Source organism: Hypanus sabinus, chromosome 9 (genome assembly GCF_030144855.1).
Source record: "Hypanus sabinus isolate sHypSab1 chromosome 9, sHypSab1.hap1, whole genome shotgun sequence".
NCBI classification, from domain to species: domain Eukaryota; kingdom Metazoa; phylum Chordata; class Chondrichthyes; order Myliobatiformes; family Dasyatidae; genus Hypanus; species Hypanus sabinus.
The window spans coordinates 104,583,761-104,604,430 of record NC_082714.1 but is presented as its reverse complement, the minus strand read 5'-3'; the positions used below and the strand labels follow the sequence as shown (position 1 = coordinate 104,604,430).

Sequence of the window (20,670 nt, the reverse complement as noted above, 5' to 3'; positions counted from 1 at the left end):
AAATAGTGCTTTTAATGCACAGAACCTTATTTTTTAATTGCTGGATGGTTTGAGCAAAGCTTGCAGGAAGGCTGTCTGAGAGGTTCTGTGTATACAGATTGCTGAATAACTCAAAAGCACCGGAAATCTCCCTTCCCTGAAGTGCTTATGTAAACCAGAGACCGAGCCAAAGCCTGCAAACCTATTTTTAGCTGCTGTGCTGCAGAAGTGGGAAGAGGAATCCCAGGTCACATAGGAGGATGAATCAAAGGGAGTATCCCTATAGTGCTGTAAACAAGCAGGTTCAGGTGGGCTTGTGGTGCAGCAGAATTGAGGTAGAATAAAGCAAAAAGAACCTGGATTTCTTAGTCTTGTTTCATTGCAGCATTTCCTTCAGAACACTTTTCCCTCATTGTCTGATCTTGCTTATGAAACTTATTTCAATTTTTACCTTTTGCTATACAAATACAGCTAACAATTCTGTTCTTGGGGTAAAGATATCCACGTGATCAAGATGGGGCATTGTTCAGAGGAATACATGAGCTTTAAATCCAATGAGTACACACTTCATTGGAAATTTAGACTCAGCTAATTTAAGGGGACTATTTCTTGGAAATTCCATTTTACATCCAGTAAATTTTCTCACATTCATATCTGATGTTTCTCATATGATGTCTCATCATGACACAGGAATCCATTGTATTCATGGGACTGTAGTCTCTCAGCAAAGCAGTTCCTTTCCCCATCATTTTTCTTAACTCCTGTGACAGCTCTCACATTGATTCTTTAGCCACTTAGTTATACTAAAGGGAGTTTATATTAATTTTCCAGCAACACATACGCAAAATGCTGGAGTAACTCAGGTTTTCAGGCAGTATCTGTGGAGGGAATTGAACAGTGACATTTTGGGTTGAGACCCTTCACAGTGTCTTATTCCTCTAACAGCATATCTTTGGAATATGAGGAGAAAAGCTGAAGAACTGGCGCGAGCCCACATGATCATTAGAATAACAAAATCTTAAGGTCATGATGGAACTTGGTTTGCTAGAACTGTGATGTGGCAGCAGTAACTATTGAGCAAGTGACTTAGAGGATAGGTTTTAACTGGTACCTATTGACTTGCAGGGATATCTTGACTCCAGCTCCTGCCCTGCTTCTGGAAAAGACTGTATTCACCGTATCTGTTCTGATGACATTTAAGATCTGTTTTCTAAACTGCAAATTCTCTACTTCATGTTTTTGCTCTCACTCTTTTTTAACTAGATGGGGAATAGAGTTCTCCCTGTGCTTGCCTTCCAGTCCACCTGCCTCATATTCAACAGATATCCTTCATAACTTCTACCATCTTCAATGAAATACTACCATATTTTCTGTTTCTAAGGGACTAATCCCTTCACAACCTCTTGATGCCTCCTTCATATCTGCCTCTTACCACTACCTGTACCAATGCATTCCAGCACCCACCATTCTATGTTTCCAAAAAAAACCTAGGAACATTCATTTCCTGTGAACTTTACCACCTCTCACCTTAAATGCTATCTTAAACATTTTGTCCCTGGGAAAGATACCAACTGTTTATTCTCACTATGCCACTTCAGAGAAAACAACTCAAATATGTCCAACTTTTCCTTATTGCATTTACCCTCCAGTCCAGGCAGCATCCTGGTAAGCCTCTCCTGTACTCTCTCCACGCTTTCCATACCATTTCTGTAATGGGCATACAGAATTGGAAGCAAGACTCTAGTTGTGGACTAACCAGAATTTTACAAAGTTGCAACGTAACTTTCTGATGCTTGAACTCATTGCCTTGTTGAGTAAAGGCAAACATGCCACCTGTAGTCTTTACCACCATATCGACTTGAGTGGTAATTTTCCAGGAGCTATAGAACTGGATCCCAAGATCCCTCTGTATAATGCTGTTAACTGTGCACATTCCATTTATATTTGATCTCCCAAAGTGCAACACCTCCAGTGTGTTGAAACAAACTCCACCTGCCATTTCTCTGCAATATTTTCAATTATAGATCTATACCCAGCTGTATATTTTTGGGCAATCTTCCACACTATCTTTGATGTCCTAGTATTGATCCCTGTTGAATACCTCTAATCAAGGGTCTGCAACCAGAGTAAAACCAATCAACCACTACAAGAGGTCCAAGTATGATCTCCGGAAATCTGCAAAATGGCAATTCCGAACTAAACTTGAATCAGCGAAGGATGCTTGGCAGTTGTGGCAGGGCTTGAATACTATCACCTCTTAAAGTTAAATCAAGCAACATAGGTGACAACAGGGCATATAAATAAACATCTCAATCAGCATTGATCTGTTGTGCCAAAAGGTCTGTCAGTATGTTGTAAGACTGTTGTAAATAGTGGAACATTAATCCGAATGTTGTTTTCCTCTGTTTCAATTAAAGCTGAGCAGGCTTGAAGTTTGAACAGGCTAAATTTTGAAAAGCATAAAGGTACAATGTTGTAAAATGAAATAAACACTGGAACCAGTCCTGACGAAGGGTCTCGGCCCGAAACGTCGACAGTGCTTCTCCTTATAGATGCTGCCTCGCCTGCTGTGTTTCACCAGCATTTTGTGTGTGTTGTTTGAATTTCTAGCATCTGCATATTTCCTCATGTAAACACTGGAAATATTGGGGCACTTAGCAGGCCATGCGGCATCTGCCTGATGAACATCTTTACAAATGGTTTGACTGTGGGTAGATGGCATTGTCATTTTGATGGCCATTACTGAGAGTAGAATAAACAAACTGCACCCCTTTTTGTTCTTGTTCTATAAAAGTCAAGTGCACACTTCTAAGCATTTTGTTATCTCTGAAGTGAAATCTGAGGCATTAATGTACCCCATCACAGTTTAAAGGGTTAAATTACATGGAAACATTGCATATATTTAATTTGTAAACTGTTAAAATGGTGATCAAATTGGGACATACAGAACAAAATAATTGGCTGGTTAGGTATCTTCCTGGTTAGCCTTAACAAAGGGCGAATAGTACATTTAGAGCAAGACTATGTTGTGTGTAGTCAGGAAATGCATTCTCAGAGGTGTGTAAATTTAGAGCTTGGGCATTAGGCCAGTAGAAAATTTTCAGAACAATGCAATCATGTTACATTAGGGCATCAGAGAGTTGGCCCTATTGGCGAAGGAGTTCAACCCAGGGTGCTGCATTCTTGAGAAACTGAAAGAGCTACATTTAGTAACAAACCTGTCCTGTTCAGTTTGTTCCAGATGAAGAACAGAAGTCTAGACACCTGGATGTACAAGTTATTTGGAGCTGAGCTTGGTGGGGCAGTTGACTGCCATTCATCAGCAAATTTGATATGAGTCAAGTAGCCATGAGCATGGCTTTGCAGTAGCTTCCTTTTTTAAAAAAGCATAAAGAAAAGACTAGTGAGCATATCATTCTACTGTATTGAAAATATTTTAATTCTGGAGCATTGTTTTTAAATTTAAGTTGGTCAAAGCTTTTGATCTTGATTAATTAGGGCTGTCTAATAACAAAGGCTTAATAAGTGAAATCCAAAAGATTTTACAACAGTTCTGCATGACTGAGCTGAGCCTGCTTCCATGCCATGTGACTCTATAACTTAATTTTCAAGTACTGTCTGTTGTGCTGTTGGCATTAAGGACAGCAATAAAGACCCTCTATCTATGTCTTCCTTGGCTATCTTCTTTATTGTGCCCCAGGTTTGGTTCAGGGTCCTCATTTCTGCATCTACAGCATGGCAACAAGTTGTCTTTGGTCTCCTGTGTTTCCTCTGGCCTTCAGGGGCCCATAAAGTGCTGTCTTGATGATGGAATTGGCCTCTCTCCTCATCATTTGCCCAATCCAGCTCCAATGTTTCCTCATGATTGTGGCCATGTGCGCTTGATGACGCTGAAGGAGTAGGACGTAGTTGGAGATCTTCCTTGGCCAGAAAATGCAGAAGATTTTCTGGAGGCTCATGGAATGGGATGACAACTTGGCAAGGGCATTGTCTGTCATGTACAAGATCATTTGGAGAGTGCCTGACCAGTACAAGAACATGGATAGCTGCCCAGGTAGGTGAATCTGCCAGTACTATGTAAGCTAGCGCCATATACCTTAACAGGAGGCAGAGACTCTACATTGAAGGTTGTGGTCTCAGTCTTTCTCTGGGTGACTGAGTTCAACCTGTCCACCAAAGGTTTACAGTTGCTGAGTTTTCTCTTGTATGTGCTGGTATGTATGTGATAGTAATGTGAGGTCGTCTGCAAAGTCAAGGTCTTCTAAAGTAGAGAATGGAGTCCACCTAATGTCTTTCTGCTTTTTATTCATTGTTTGCCTCATAAGCCAGTCAATCACTTGGTTAAACAGACTCTCCAACATCACACAGCCTTGCCTGACTTCTATCTTGACTTCAAAGCTCAAATTGCAGTCCCCAACTGTGCAGATGAAATTAGCACAGAAGGATTTGCTGGACAGTTTTGACCTGAGAATTCACTAGAGGCCCCTCTCTATGAATGCTATCAATTATTGGAGTTTGCTTTATATAATTTGGAGGTTGTGCATCAAATACTGCTCTTATGAAAACAAGCTCAGAAATTATTAAAAAAAACATTTTCAACCCTGCTGTTCTTATCTTCCTGGTCTGAAAGTGTTCTTCAGTTTTTAAAACAAAATTTTAGTTTCTTGAGCAAGCATTTCCTTGGTTTGCATTCTGAATTCATAAATCTGTTGCTGCATGCCTAGACATCATTGAGTAATCAACTCCTTGCTGTTCTAAATATACTTTTTATACCTAATCAAGGATAAATCTCCAATCTGTACTGATCATCGCAGTACAAGTAACAAATCTCCAAGAATTAATGTCTCTTTCTTATGTAGATTTCTGTTTGGCTCTCTTGTTTATTTACATGTTCGACAACCTAACAAATAGCTTGTAGGACTAGGGCATTCAAACCTTCAAAGTTCCTCTATCATTTAGTAGATTATAGTGGATCATCTTCAATTCTACAACCTTCTTTTCGCCTATGTGCATTCCAAAATCTTAAGATTACTACCTTGGTTATATATAGTGATTGAATGTCCATAATAATTCATGGTTTTAAAAAAAAGTCTCAGTCTTAGAAATTTTTTCCCTTCATGGTCCAAAGTAGTGGTCGCCAACCTATTTAAGCCTAAGATCCCCTACTTTGCCCTTGGTGAAAGGCAAGATCAATCTACTAAATCGTTTAGACATACGCATGCCCACCGGGCAGAAGGGACTGGACGTGGAGCCCTACAGCCCCGGAAGCAGTCTCCTTTTGCAGGCGACTTTCCATAGCAGGAATGTTGCTATGTTACCATTATCTTAATTGGCATTACTTATTTTTATAATGCTCACATTACAACACCTTTATTTCTGTGTTTCATTATTTAATTTTATTTCAACAGGAAAAATAAATAAAAATTGACTGTTGCACTCAGTGTGATGACTGTGGCTGAATACTTCCTGCTAGTTCCCTGAAATTTGGCTCTCAACAACAGACAGCCGGTCTGAGACGGTCTGTGAGGTGTCTATCAGTAAGACAGCTCCTGTACTTAGATTTAATAATTTTCATCTGTTGCAGCACGTTGCCCTCGCAAAACTCCTGACAAACTAAATATTTGAATGGACAGTTCCCTTTGTTAAACTGAATGTTGAACCTACCACGTTTTTCAGGTGTTTCGTATTGGTAAACTGTTACTAAGACACTAGTACAAGTTTCAGATGTATGCAAGCTAATGACACCACTGTTTATTGTTTCCCAGTTTTACATTTGGGGAATGTTTAAATTTAAAGGGGGAGAAGTGTTGTAATGTGAGCATTATAAAGATAGGTTGATGCCGATTAGGATAATGGCGATGTAGTGGTGCTCCTGCTGCGAAAAGCTGTTTGTAGGGAGAGGTTGTTTCTGGGTTGTGGGGTTTTGCTTCCGGTCTTTTCTGCCCGGTGCACTTTTTTTTTGGGATCTACTGGGAAAGTCTCAAAGATCGACCAGTCGATCGTGATTGTGTGATTGCTTCCTGGATCAAGCTACCTCATCTACTCTCCTCAGACTCAGTGGTCTCCAATTCAGACTCTGTTCAAAGGCTCTGAGCTAATGTTGAGGTCGCGGGCAATTGTGGGATGCTGGCTACCTATAACCATTACATTAACAGTGAATATGCGTGATTTGTGAGGGCAAGTCAGAAAGCATTGTTAACAGCAGAGGGCCAGGCACTGCTGAGGGATTGGCATGATACCCTCAGATTAGGGAATAAAATAGCTCGAGTCAACAAGAGCTGAGCTTTCCCACACCATCATGAAGGCAAAATGGGACTATCCACAGAGAATTACAGCCACTTCTGTGACATCAGAGACATGAGGCTTTGTAGCTGGGCATTCAAGCCATAATGGACTACGACATTAATGGTGTCTCATCTCTTCCTGATAGGCTGAAAGTCTTTTACACGTGGTTTGATGCAGGAATGATGTGCTGTCGAGAAAGGCCTCATTAAAACGACGATGAGACGGCATACAGGGAAAAGGTAGAGCAGCTTGTAGAATGGTGTGTGTACAACTTGAGTCTCGGCGTGGACAAGACTAAAGAGAAAATTGTGGTAGAAAGGTGCAAACTGACCAATCCTCATGGCACATGCACAGCTCCAATGTGATTAGAGTTGGGAGCATCAGGTTTCTGGGAGTGCACATAAGACTATCTTACCTCGTCCCTTCACACCACCTCTTAAACCAAGAAAGTACAGCAGTGTTGTCACTTCCTAAGGAAATTGAGGTGAGCGAACTCCTAACCCCCACCCGTTTTTACCAATCACCATCAAAAGTGTCCTGACCAGCTGCACCATTGTCTGGTAAGAAAATTACAAGGCATCAGACTGCAAGGCGGACAAAGGACTGCTGAGAGGATTATTGGGTTCCTCCTTCCTCCCATCTGAGATACTTACCAGGAGCGCTGTATACACAGGGCCCTTAACATTGTCAAAGATCGCTCCCATCTATCCCACAATCTCTGAGCCCCTAGCAACAATCAGGGATATCATAGCATTAAGATAAGGACTGTTAGGATGGGAACATGCCTTTAGACTACTGATCTTCCTTCCACCACCTTTGTGTGCATGCACACCCTTAACTCCTGGTGGTGGAGTCATTGGTCTTTTTGATGATTGCTCATCGTGTGGCGTGTCTTGGGCGTCTGAAACCTGGCGGAGCCCATCTCTCTCCAGGTTTTTTTTTTACAAGGTTGAGTTGCTAGCTCAACACTCAACCCAGGCACGGATGGAGAGTGTGCTAGGGAGCTGGCCAAATTTGAACTTCGGACCTCTCGCTCCAAAGTCCAATGCTGATGCCACAATGCCACCACCTAGAGGCACCAGTAGCATTTTACTGTTCACTTTTTGACCTTATGCTAAATTCCAGTTTTCTGGAATATATTTTATATGTTAATTTGTTTGTGGTAATATTTGTGTTGTGTGTGAGCATTATGTGTTGTGCACCTTGGTCCTGAGGAATGTTGCGTCGTTTGGCAGTAGCCATGTACATGGTTGAATGACAATAAATTTGAACTTGAACTTCACCCTCCACCAACATTTCCTTGCTCTTGGTTGAGATTCCTAAACTAACCAAAGTGCCACCTGCAAAATTACACAATTCAAGTACACCATTTGACCAGCTACTGATCTTTGATTTAATTGTAAATTAAATTGTACACTGTAGGGAATAGAGTGAATGGATGTTGAGTATTTGAATCCCAGATGTTGTTTTAACTTCTGAGCATTTAATAAGTCATTCTATGTGACTGTCCCTTTTGTCACATTTGGTTGTTGCCTTCAAAGGTGCAAGACATCAGGTTTCATGTACAGGCTGAAATAGTATTGGTAAACCACCAGCATTTAAAGGTTGTGTTTCACTCAGTATTCAGATTAGGTTATTACAGGAATTGACATAATAACCTGGATAAAGACCTGGAAGCAGTATTTATTGTACTAATTGCCATGAACTTCAAAAAAAAGGATTAACCAAATGAACTATTTGCATATACATAAAATACTATGCTGCTTTAAAAGTTCTGATTGTAAACCTGTTATTAGGTTATTCTGCCCAGAATATTGCAAAACTATAATATTTTCTGCCTTAACACTGACAGATGTAGCATATGTTTTGCATAGCACTTCATCCTAATAATTTAATCATTGGATTTGGACTTCATTCTTTTGTGCAGCAAAGAACAAAGGCACAGATTCAATTTTGTAAGACATGAGAATGCTTTAATATAAGCTGATCATGCGATTCAACTTTTTAAAAAATAAAAAGTAACACTCCACAAAACCATTTGTCAAATGACAATTATCAGGAGGGATTAAAGTTAATGTTATTATCTTGGGTCATAGCTTAATGGTTCTCAAGTTAAAGACCAGTGTGGAGATGCACAACATGAGGAAATATACTTTTAATGTTAATTTGAGGAAATTGGAGTTTAACAATGTGGAAAAGTTTCTGTTCTGCTTTAGTCAGCCTTTATTTATGCATTCAGTTTTGGCCAGCATGAATGTATTTAAGTTTTTTTTTAAGTGGCATGTTCACCACATTGATTCCATGGATAAAATGCTAATTGATGGCAGATTGTACATCCTGATACTAGGTTTTCACCCAAAATGTCAGTGATTCCTTTTGTCTGGTCAAGTTGCTACGTGACCAGCTGAGTTTCTCCAGTAGACTATTGAAGTATTGTCCTAGTAGAGCATTTGAAAATGAAGAAGAGTTTTGATAAAGTGAATGAAGGAAAAAATCTTGATTGCATTGGTTAGGGAGAAGGATCCAAGCCAATATGATGTAACGTTAGATAGTTTGAGAATGATGTCAGGAATCACAAGAGTACCTGCAACAATAAGCTGATTGCTGGATTACTTAAATTTCAAGGCAATTGAAATTTTTATTGATGGAGTTTAGCTAAATGAATTGATGTTCAAATAGTCATGAAATAATTGAATGATGGAACAGTTATGAAAGGCTGAATGACTAATTCGAGTTCCCATACTTGTAAAGCAGATGCTTATTCCTATTCAGTAGAGTAATGCGTGATTGACTACCCATTTCGTCAAAGTGAAGCAAATGCTTTAAACATGAAACTACATCAGCTATTCAACATCCTTTGAGACTTTAAGCTACAACTTAACAGTCAATAAGGACACGACCAGGAAACGTGATGTGGGGAGGGATGAGAGGACAAGAGAGTCACATGGAGAGTGATTCATATGGAAAGCAGATAGTGGTGGGATGGGGGACGGAAAAGATGTACTTAGTTGTAGATGGTGGAAGTTATGGAGAATGATGGATCCTTGTTGGGTGATGGGTAAGAACAAGGAGAATGGTTAAGGCAGCGGTAGGTTGGGGTGAGGGCAAACTTGCGGGAAATGAAGGTGGGAAAGCATCAATAATGATGGAAGGGAAACCCTGATCTTTGAAAAAGGAGGAAATCTCAGATGTTGAATTAAACATGTCATTGTGAAAACAGATGCGCTGGAGAAAGAGGAACTGAGAAAAGCGAATAGCATCTTTATAAGTGAGAATATCTTTCCACAGGGTCAGGGTCAACTGAGAGTCAGTAGTTTTGTAAAAGATATGTCTTCAGAGATGGAGATAGACCAAGAATGGGGAGAGATGTCAGAGGGACCAAATAAATTAAAGTGCAGGATGCAGGCAATTTTGATGAAATTGACAAGCTCAGCATGGGTACAGGAAGCAGCACCAATGTAGTTGTCAAGGTAGAGTAGAAAGTGTTGGGGGATTGTTACTAATGTCGGGTTGGAACATCGATGGTTCCACATATCCAAAGAAAAGGCAGGCATAGTTGGGCCCATATGGGTGCTCTTGGTTCCATCTTGGCTTTGGAGAACGTAGGAGGATCTGACAGAGAAATTGTTGAGGTTAAGAGCCAGAAAGAAGCAGAGAGCTTTAACGCCTTCTGGATTGGGTGGTGGGGGGGGGGGGGGTAGAAGTGTATAAGGACTGGATGTTCTTAGTGAAAATGTGGTGATGGGAGCCAGGGATTTAAGTGATCAAGAGTGTTAGGTGGCGTGGATGTACGTAGGAAAGAGGACAAAATGGAGTTGTGATTTGCAGACGCAGAGCAGGAGCTGGCAGAAACAATGGGCCAACTGGGACCAGGTGATAACTTGTTACTTAAATTCCTGTGGGCGACAGCACAGTAAGGGATAGTAGCTATCTTAGGCAGCTTAATTAGTCTTAATTAGACACTTGAGTGAGTCCCAGGTGAATGGAAATAGCAAATAAATTACCTTGCAGTAATTCCTGTTCACCTATGCTTATAAATTATCCTTTAGATTTGAAGCATTTAAAGATTAGTATAGTTGAGAAAATATTTGACTAAAAATGCTGCACCCTGTCTGTTCAAGTAATGCCTTTTGAAGAAATGGTGTGTAATTAGGAAATGGGGAATGGGTCTATATTGAGAGGCAGTATAAAATTGACAGGCTGAATGGCTTACTCCTATGTTGTAAGGTAATATGATTTCATAACAACTTGTGTGCTTACTGAAAATACATGCCATCACTGATATTTCAGCTTTGCATCTACATCATTTCAATTTTCTAGTGAAGAACTTCAAGCTGGCTGATATGAATAATTGAACACTTGTGCCAGTCAATAAGGAGATAACCAGCAAATGAAATCTGGTCATAATGATAGAATGAAGAAACTAAAATGGAAATCAAAACTCTGCAGGTCCTGAAAAGCTGACATAAATGCAAAACTTGCTGGAAACATTCAGTCAATATTTGTGGGAAGAAAGTTAATGTTTTTGGTTTAAGACTTTTAGTCAGAATTGCAAAAGAGAAAATAACATCAAGCTGCATCAAAGGAAGGTGGAGAAAGAGGATCGTTGGGATAGGAGGAATATTCCTGCTAAAGTGAGACCCAGATTTGGAGTAGCGAAGGAGATTAGGGGTGCAAAGGGAATGTTCCTTTCAAAATGCTGAGAGGGGAAGGGAAGATGTATCTGATACCTGAATCTGATTGAAGGCAGTGGGAATTGTGAAGGATTATGTACTGAAAGCATATGAGTCAAGATGATGCCAACAAACAGCAATTCCTCGGGTGACATCTTCCAGATAGCAAATCTCTACATTTAGTTCACTTTTTCTACACCTGTTTGTTCTTTTTATCTTGTTCATGGTATGGAAACTGCTGGAGCCTGTGATGTACAGCTTAGAATTCGAACGAATGATCCAGCGCTATGCTGCATCTGGAGAGCTGCGTCATGGAGATTTGAAACGGGACCTAAAAGAACCAAGAACACAAGCTGACTCAAGGAAAAGATCAGAGACAAGGCATGGGGTCATGAGCAACTACATCTCAAAGTAGTGAGGAATATCAAAGCATTGAGGTGAATGTGGAAGGTTTTAACAGTAGCTTACGATGGGGATGGTCAACAGCTGGATCGGTGTGTTTGGCCCCAGTTCAGCGGTGTTTGGACCCGGGTCAGCAGTCACTTTTTAAAGAAGGGCAGAGTTTGTGCAGTTGCTCTCCTCGTACACAGAAGAAAAGGTATTTTCAATATTTTGAGATTTCTGTGACTATTGGACTATATATTGGTTTCCCTCAGTTTTCGGTGTTTTTCTTTCTTGTGGACGATTTGCAGGTGGGTAATTTGTTAATTTTTTTTGTGGTGTTTGGGTTTGGGGCTTTTGATGCTACTGTTGCTGTTATTTTGTGCAGGCATGGTTGTTTTTTTTTGTGAATGAGAGGGTCAGGACTCTTACCATCACTTTTTTCTGTGGGGGAAGGGGATATTTTGGGGCCTTTGAGTTTTTTCTGTCCTGGGTGGGGGGGGGGGGGGGTTAGTTGATGACTTTTCCTTCATCAAGTCCCATTGTGTCTCTGTATTTCGTGGCTATCTGGAGAAGACAAAGATCAGAGTTATATTGTGCATGTATACTTTGACAATAAAGTGAACCTTTGGTGAGGTAGAAGTTGAGAACCAATGGAACTATCCTTGTGAACAGAGGAGAGGAGTAAGGTGTAGAAGATGCATCTGGTGAGGTCAAGAAATCTAGTAACTGCATTAGAGTGGAAGGCATGGTTCAGGAAGTAGGTAGGTATGTGAGGTGCTCCTGTGTGGAACATTTCTTCATCAGATATAAGAGTGATGCAAATGTAGGAACTGAGAATGGAATTGAGCCTTTACAGAAGGCAAGAATAGTCAAGATACCTGTGGGAGTTTATAGACTTGTCATGGACTTATCCTCCAGATGGAGGCAGGACAGAAGAGTCAGAGTTCTATGACTTGAGTTTTAAAACACTGTAGGAGTCAGTATAGAATATATTTTATGATTGTGATCATTAATGTTAATGATGAAACTTTACTGGTACGTACTTATGTGGGCTGACAACAGAAAAATATAAAGTGAAGAATTAATTTGAAAACATACAATTCTCATTATCTCCAGTGGTTTAGAAATAGGCTAAACTGGATTGTAAATAATTAAAAGAAATCAGCTTATTGGCTATATTATGTATCTTCCTGTTTTGGACATTTGCAATCACATCATTGCTTCCTTGGAACACCATAAGTGCGGTGTGCCAAGAACTCAGCCTCCCTATTTGAAGGTATTAAGATTGTGCAGTCTGCTTCAACATCGCCTGTATTTAAATAAATTATGAAAACCACTCAAAAGATGCCATTATCTCTTGCCAATCTGGAAGATTATTAATGATTTCCCCCATCATCGCACTATCTTTGCTGGCTGTTTTCATACTTCATTGTAAAGGCTCTATATACCTGGCAAACGTTGACATTGCTTCTGTTAAAACAATTGTCATCCAATGTTTTTCAGACATAAAAATGTGTCTGTAGCCAGAGAACATGCATTTGAGATGAGGGTCAAGAGGTTTGGGTGGGATTTGAGGAAGATTTGTTTCACACAGAGGTTGGTTGAAATTTGGAATGGATTGACTGAGAGAAAGGTTGTTAGAGGTAAAGACTCAGATAATATTTTAAGAAATATCTAGATGAACAGTTGAATTGCTGTGCCATAGTAAATGAGATTACCGTAAATTCCGGACTATAAGCCGCTACTTTTTTCCCACGCTTTGAACACCGCAGCAACACTGCGGCCTATACTACGGTGCGGCTAATGCATGTTTTTTTTTCATGCCGCCAAAAACATTTTGCCTCGTAACAGTAGACTGTTATGAATCCCGTAACTGGAGAACTTACCAGCAAAGATAGAGAGGTCCGTTGAAGTCTGATGTCACTATTTTCAAATGTTTTATTTATAAAGGGACACAAAAGTAGGGTTAATACATACATTCAGATAGTGCACATCGTCAACACTCAATCTAAAGCATGGGTATAGTAATACTCATCATTAAGTGAGCTCTGCTGTTGTCTAGGGGTTAATAGATTGTCCGTTGGAAATATAAAAGTCACTCAAAGTCTGCAGGCCTCAGCCCTTTGAAAATTGCTGGGTTTCACGTGGGGTGACCGAGAGAGAGAGATTGGGGGAGAAGAGAAAGAACTTGCCGAGTCTTGATGAATCTTCCGTGAAATCGGGGGAGCATTGGTTTCCTCTCCCCGATGTTAGTTAAAAGCGGTTTTCTGTGATTCTAGCCACAAATTCCAATCCCGGAATCTAACGCACGTGGCTTCCTTCAGAATGGCTTCCTGCTGCTGCGGGAACACTCTCGTGTCTTCTTGGTGCGTCTGAGGGACTGTCCCCCTGAGACTCTCCTTTATACTTCCTCACGGGGTCGCAGGTGTCAATCAGGTTGTGATGATGCAATCTCTCTCTCAACCAGCCCACCTTGCCCGAGGGCTTTTCACGTGGTCTCCATGAGACAATAGTTGCTGTCGCCTTATTCTGTATCCCGGGTGGAACGTGCAATTTGGCACGTTTTTCTCTCTCTCTCTCTCTCTCCGACTGGGTCTACTGACCCCCCCCCCCCCCCCCCCCCCGACGGGTGCTCTTGCGATTCTCACAAAGGAGGGGGCTGGGATCATAGCAAGACCAATAAAATTGATGAGTAGTTCACAGAGGTCCAATGAAATTGTACGATAAATCAAGCGCACTTTCACAATTAAATTATTGTAAATCAGTCATTTGTACTCACCCTCATCAACATGGAAAACACTCGAAGAAAAGCATATGATGCAGCTTTTAAGTTAAAGGCGATCAATAACTTTTCCTGGTAGGCTGCAGTATATATATTTTTTTACCAGTCGTTAGGAGATATTGGAATGTTGTTCGTGCACTGTTCAGTAAAAAAGTATACGCAACGTAATTTGTGTGTTACCGATATGTATGTATATTTAAAAGTAGCTGTGTTACAGTCTCTGTTCGAAAAAAAGCATTTGCAATATGTATTTGTTTATGTTACCATACGGATTTAATTAAAAGTTAAAAAATCCTCACGTGTAATATCTTTCTGTGTAAATATCTCATATTACAACGTGGGACACCTGCGACTTAAAATCCGGTGCGGCTTGTACAAGTACAAAATTGATTTTCTTTCTAAAATTAGAGCGTGCGGCTTTTAATCAGGTGCGCTCTGTAGTCCGGAATCTACGGTAATTAAGAAAGGTACTTGATAATTGGTGTGAATTTGATTGGCCAAAAGCCCTGCCCTTGTGCTGACTGAGTATAACTTTAAGCTATGTTGAATCTTGCCAAATATGTTGAAACAAAACAGTTTCATTTGGATATGATATAAAAGTGGCAAAATCAAATAGTATTTTGTATTTTGTGAATAATTTACTCCAACTAATCCAAGTCACATAACTGCAAAGAACTTATCCATTTACCCAATAATCAGATTTTATTATTTAGTGAAAAAAGTTGGATAAGAATTTCAGATAATTTAAAGTACTCTTATGATTATTTAAATTAATGTAATAATAACTGGAGATGTTCGAAGTGTGGAAATGCAAATTAACTTATTGGAAGGAAAAATAACCATAGGTTTAGTGGTCAGATGTTAAAACTTAGTTAAGTTGTAGCATTTTGTGCATTTTCACGAACTTTCACTTTGCCATTTTAATGATTTTGTTTGCTTAAGAGATGCAGAATCCTTTTTTTCCTCATTGGCTAAATGCTGTATTAGAACAGGAAATATACTGCATAAAATTGTATGTGAGGGAGTAACCAAATGAGAATATTTGCAGGTTTGTGTGAGGAAAAAAATCTAAAAATATATATAGACAAGAAATAGCAGCAAAATAACATACTGATATTGGCCAACATAATGTCTTTCAAAATCCTCTGTTTGCTATATATCTAACTATCAGAAACTGCTCTATATACTTCAATGCACTACTGTGTTTAGCTATGGCTTTACCTACAAGATACAGTTCATTTTGCTTTGCTGCCAGCAATGTACAAGTGTTTGTAGCTCTGTTCATATATGTGGGTAACTTAAATGACCATGGAATTGCAACAGCGATTAGAATGTTCAATGGAAAAAACAATTGATGCTGAATTATTTTCCAAGGAAAGTTACCTTGTATTAAAAATGAAAGTGTTGCTTATAGTTCTTTTTTGGCTCACAGTGAAAATGCCAGGAATCTGCTCTGAATCCTTTTAATCTTTGGCACATAGACATTTTTTCCAATCTGCATTTCCTGATTCCCAGAAGGGAGTATTCATTGCAGACAGATATTATTGCCAACATTGCAGAAATGTAATTTATTTAAAATTGCAGCAAATATATCTTATGCTGCCAGACTTTCATTCATTTGAATGTTCAGTAAATTATAGATTTGCATTTTTGCAAAATTGTTATATTCCACATGTTTCTAGAAACTTATGGGTATCTTAGTTAATTGATTTCAAACCTCCTGGTTAGTTATCAAGATTTTAGTTTTTATGCCTTGTGAAAATGCTGCTGGTATCAATTTCAACTGATGCTTTAAAAGGGGTTTATTGCCTACTAAACTACACCATATTATCATCATCCAATGAAAATTGGCACTTGAAGTTAAATCTGAACTTCCTTTTGTATGTTTTGTACATGGGGGATTTTTAAGAGAGCTTCATGACCTTAGTTCTGATAATTGAATATCTAATCTTGACTAAGCCCCGCCTAATATGAGAATTTTTTTTGTATCCCAAATGGAAAAGCATACTTTGTTTTATTGCAGTATGAATCATGTGATCATTTTATTTCAAATCCATCTAAGCTATTTTCTAATCTGGTGGGCCTTATTACTGTGGTGGTGTAATTTTCTTTCCGGTAGGTCACTTTGTTAAATTTGTGCTAAGGTAAAGCTGGGGAAATAGCTTGTTGGTATTAACTTCCTGCACAAAGCAGAGATGAATCATTGCTCTACTATTTGTTCAGAGGTCATTAAATAATAGGCATTTATGTATTAACTTTCCTAGTTTTCCTCCTGGCTTAACTGCTTTATTATGATTATTGTCAATGACAATAACTTGTGCATCCAGCTTTTAAAACTTTTCATATTTTGTTATTCATAAAAAGGTGCAGTGGTTTGACATAATCCCATAAAGGTTACTGATTTAAAAAAACTTCCAGACTCTGTTCTCAATATTTTGATTTGTGCAAGATTCTGCACATTGTCATGTATTTTTCCATAATTATGACTAGCATCAGACATTAAGAGTTTAAAACATTATAAAGTTAATATTCTATTTTTGATTTGACGAATAATAACATTCTGATGTTAAGGGATGTTGGGATGTGACCAATTAATAAAATGAGAGAAAATTATTGTTTGGTACCTTTGCTAATATAGTCAACAATCCATTCTATCACATTGGCTTTATCCTCTCTGTACTCACAATGTATCTTAGCAATTTTCTACATTCAGTCCTGTATCAGATCTGGATCAGCTTGACTTGAGCTACAGTGTTTTCTAGTATTGCATATTTTATACTATGGCTGCAATGTTTTTGTGCCCAATATAAAGTATTCAGCCCTCAACCCTTTGTTCACGTAAATGAGTATTGCAGCTAGGGATTTTGATCAGCTTAACTGAGAATTTATATTTATGAATACATGCTCCTTTTTTCACAGTAGAGCCCAAAAAAGCAGAGAAAAATGTTAAGCATGAGAAACTAAATATTCAAAAACTTAAATGTCAGAAGTATTCATCCTCGTCTGCTCATTCTTAGTTGAACCACCTCTAATGCAGCCAGTAGACTTTTAGGATAAGTCTCTATTAGCTTTGCACAATTGCCTGTTCCTCCCTGCAAAGTTGCTCAAGCTGTGACAGGATAGTTGGAGAGCGGCAGTAAACAGCAATCTTCAGATCTTGCCAGAGATGTTAGATTGGGGTACGATCAGGACTCTGACTGGCCCACTCAAGAACATCAGTGTTCTTCATTTGAAGCTACTCCTTGTTTGCTCTGGCAATGTACTTTGGGTTGTTGTCATCTTTGGAAGATGAATGTACTGTATTTTGCAGTATTCATCTTCCCATTCAGATTTTCAGTCCCTGCTGCTGAAAAACATCCTCATAGCATGATGCTACCTCCACCATATCTTACAGGAGGGAAGGTGTTAGCAGCCTGATGCACAGTTTTAATTTACGCTATATGTACCGCTTAGAGTTGAGACCAAAAATTTCCACTTTAGACTCATCCGACTGCAAGACTACCTTCCGCATCTTTAATATCTTCTAAGTAACAAAGTCTTTGCAAAGTCTTTATTGGAAAGAGTGTACTGAAAGTTGGGGCTTCTTCCTTGCCAGTCTGCCATAAATACCTTTTTTGTGCAAGGCCTTAAGAAATTGTGGAGCCATGAACTTAATCTCCAGTTGCAGCCACTAACTTAATGCAGCTCAGAGTGACTGTTGACATCACAGTGTCTCCTTACAAGTTTCATTCTTCTCCAGCTACTAAGTTTAGAGAGGTGGCCTGACCAAGGCTGTATGGCTACGGTTTCATATTTTTTCTACGTTTTCCGCAATGGATTGCACTGAGCTCCAAGGTATGTTCAGTGCCTTTGAGATGGTCTTGTATCCTTCCCCAGATTTGTGCTTTATTATCATTTCCCTGACTCCCCTTGAATGCTCTTTTGTCTTCATTTTGGTTGAAAATCTACCATACTGTTGGACCTTACAGAGAAAAGGGGTATCTATTCTTATAAATTCATTGAAAGCAAGTAATCCTCCAATTACAAACAAGAGAAAATCTCCAGATGCTGGAAATCCGAGCAACACACACAAAATGCTGGAGGAACTCAGCAGGTCCAGCAGCATCCATGGGAAGTAGTAGTCAACATTTTGGGCCAAAACCCTTGGGCAGGACTGGAGAAATAAAAGCTGAGGAGTTGATTTAAAAGGTGGGAGGAGAGGAGAGAGAACCACCAGGTGATGGTTTAAACCTGGAGGGGGAGGGATGAAGTAAAGAGCTGGGAAGCTGATTGGTGAAAGAAATGGGAGGCCGTGAGAAAAAGAAAAATGGGGTTCTCCAGTTTTCTACATCAGCAAATTGTGTGAGTTAATAAGGTAATACTGTATATTATACCTGAGGAAAATTAGCATAGTAATTACAAAGGGTATGAACACTTCTTCAGCCTCAATTTTGGTTTTTAGTAAATTGACGGGTTTTGGAATTTTTTCTTTTGATTTGACATAATACACTAGGTTTTGTAGATTAGCTCAAAAATTCCTACAATATATTTTAAATTTAGAAAATTAGACAGTAAAATGTAAAAATAGTTGTGGGAGCTGAATACTTCTTCAAGGCACTGTAAGTGATTGTAAGACCCTGTTGGACATTGATAATGTTAGATGCCGTAAGCCTTTGATGGCACAACAAACAGCAAGGGAGCTGCGTGGCCTTGGTTGTAATGAGGACTGGGCCGCAAGCTATGTGCTTGCTTGTGCTGCAGTCCAGGAGAGGAGATACCAGAGGTGGTGTAGCTTGGTTGGGAGTGTCTTCTCCCGTCTGCGCTCCAGTGTTAGAGTGGTAGAATAACAGTATATATTGATGGAAGACTAATACCTGTGATAGTGATGGCTTCGGAAGGGCATTAAGATAAATTATCCAGTCAATATTTCTGGTTGAGAGGATTGTAACACTAATCTGGTCTTTGACACTGCATCTTGGCCTCTCCCATCATTGAGGATTGCGATGTTCTTGGAGGCCTCGCCATCTGTTAGCTGTTTAATTGTTCAGACCTACAGGCTCAGACTTTTTTTTAATCTTAGGGGTTGAAATTGTTTACAACAGTGCATTCTACTTTTGCTGTTTAGCATATGTATAATCTTGCATATTTTTTATCAGGTTGCTACCTTTTTTGAAATTGCATCCTGAGTTGTTGGCAAGAGTTTTTAAATAAACTAGGTTTGATGGTAATGGTATAGTAAAAGCTTTACCAGACCCTAAGGTTGCTGATAATGTTCAAATATAGTTCCTCTTCTCTTGGCCGATGGTGCTTCAGAGATGCCCATTAAACTGTTCAATTTGTATTGAAAATCCGTGTCATGGGAGTATCATACATGATGAAAGATGGTGTCTTTTGCCAATATAGGCATATATGCATTACCTAGATGAATAAAGAATTGGAGGTTAAAAAGGTATGTCCTGCATTTTGTTTCTTACTGTCAACTGGATACCCAGCATGGTAGCTGCATTCTTCATTTTAACTCATTTTATAATTTTTTTGAACACTTCTGGGTCCTGTACCCTAGTTTCTCAGTACACAGCTTCTAAGCACTGTTATTTGCAATCATCTGGTGATTTCTGAAATGACACATTCCATTATTTTGCATAACCATACTTCACATTTGCTCTCTTGATTAGCAACTTAGCATTGTGAGCATTATTGAATGTTCTCTGAAGATACCTATATATCTACAATTTTTTTGCATGCTCATTTTACAATCATGAGCCTTACAGTCTGTGAAATATAATTTTTTTTTGCTTTTGGCTCTACTAACTCGTATAGAAGCTTTTCATATGCCTGTTACCCATTCTATAATGCAGTTCTTGTGCTGATGCCAGACTTCACAGCCTTTCCTCCCTTGTAAAGAGAGGAGTTACAATATAAGCACAGGGACTTGAGAAATAATAGGCATTCGGAAAACCAGTGGATTGAATATCTCTTGCAGTCACCTAAATTAAAACTTCAATATGTAAGCTATTAGGATGTGATAAGTAATAAATTTCTAAATGAGTATTCCATGGCCCACTTTGGAGGAAGGGCCAAATTTAATATTACAAATCAACTGAGTGTAACTGACAATTGTGGAAGTCCTGAAATTGCTGACTCCTGCCTGCCTCTGCCATCCGTTAAGATGGTGGCGCACTCGGACATAGGGGTCTCTATGGGGCCAACCGAAAGTGTTGTCATCTTCTTTAAATGTCTTTTTGCATCAATTCTCAAATCGGTTAACTCAACCTCTCTTTGTGCTCGCCATTGCCTTTTACAGTTTAAGATTGTTCATAGAGCCCATATGTCTAAATCTAAACTATCTCGATTCTACCCTGACATTAGTCCGCTCTGTGATAAATGCAAGAGGGGCGAGACTGGTTCTGTCCTAGCTTGGAGAAATTTTGGAAAGATGTCTTCACTACGTTATCATATATTCTGAATCAGCACATAGAACCAAACCCCTTAATTGCTTTGTTCGGTTTCTGGGGCGAGACAGATTTACATCTGAGTCCGACCAAATGCCGAATATTATCCTTTGCCTCTCTCCTGGCTAGACGCTTG

At 39.3% G+C, this 20,670-nt stretch overlaps 1 protein-coding gene across 4 annotated transcripts in view; it reads left to right on the top strand.

Moving 5' to 3' along the window:
* LOC132399693 (guanine nucleotide-binding protein G(s) subunit alpha) overlaps positions 1 to 20,670 on the top strand; it is a 303,414-nt gene that overhangs the window by 243,902 nt on the left and 38,842 nt on the right. Inside the window, exon 1 of one of the 4 annotated variants that reach the window (XM_059980356.1) lies at positions 6,407 to 6,503. The exons of the other annotated variants lie outside the window; for them this stretch is intronic. Coding sequence (XP_059836339.1) covers positions 6,481 to 6,503 — 23 coding nt within the window. The 5' untranslated portion in view covers positions 6,407 to 6,480. Of the gene's footprint in view, positions 1 to 6,406; positions 6,504 to 20,670 lie in introns of those variants that run through there. 4 annotated transcript variants of the gene reach the window in all.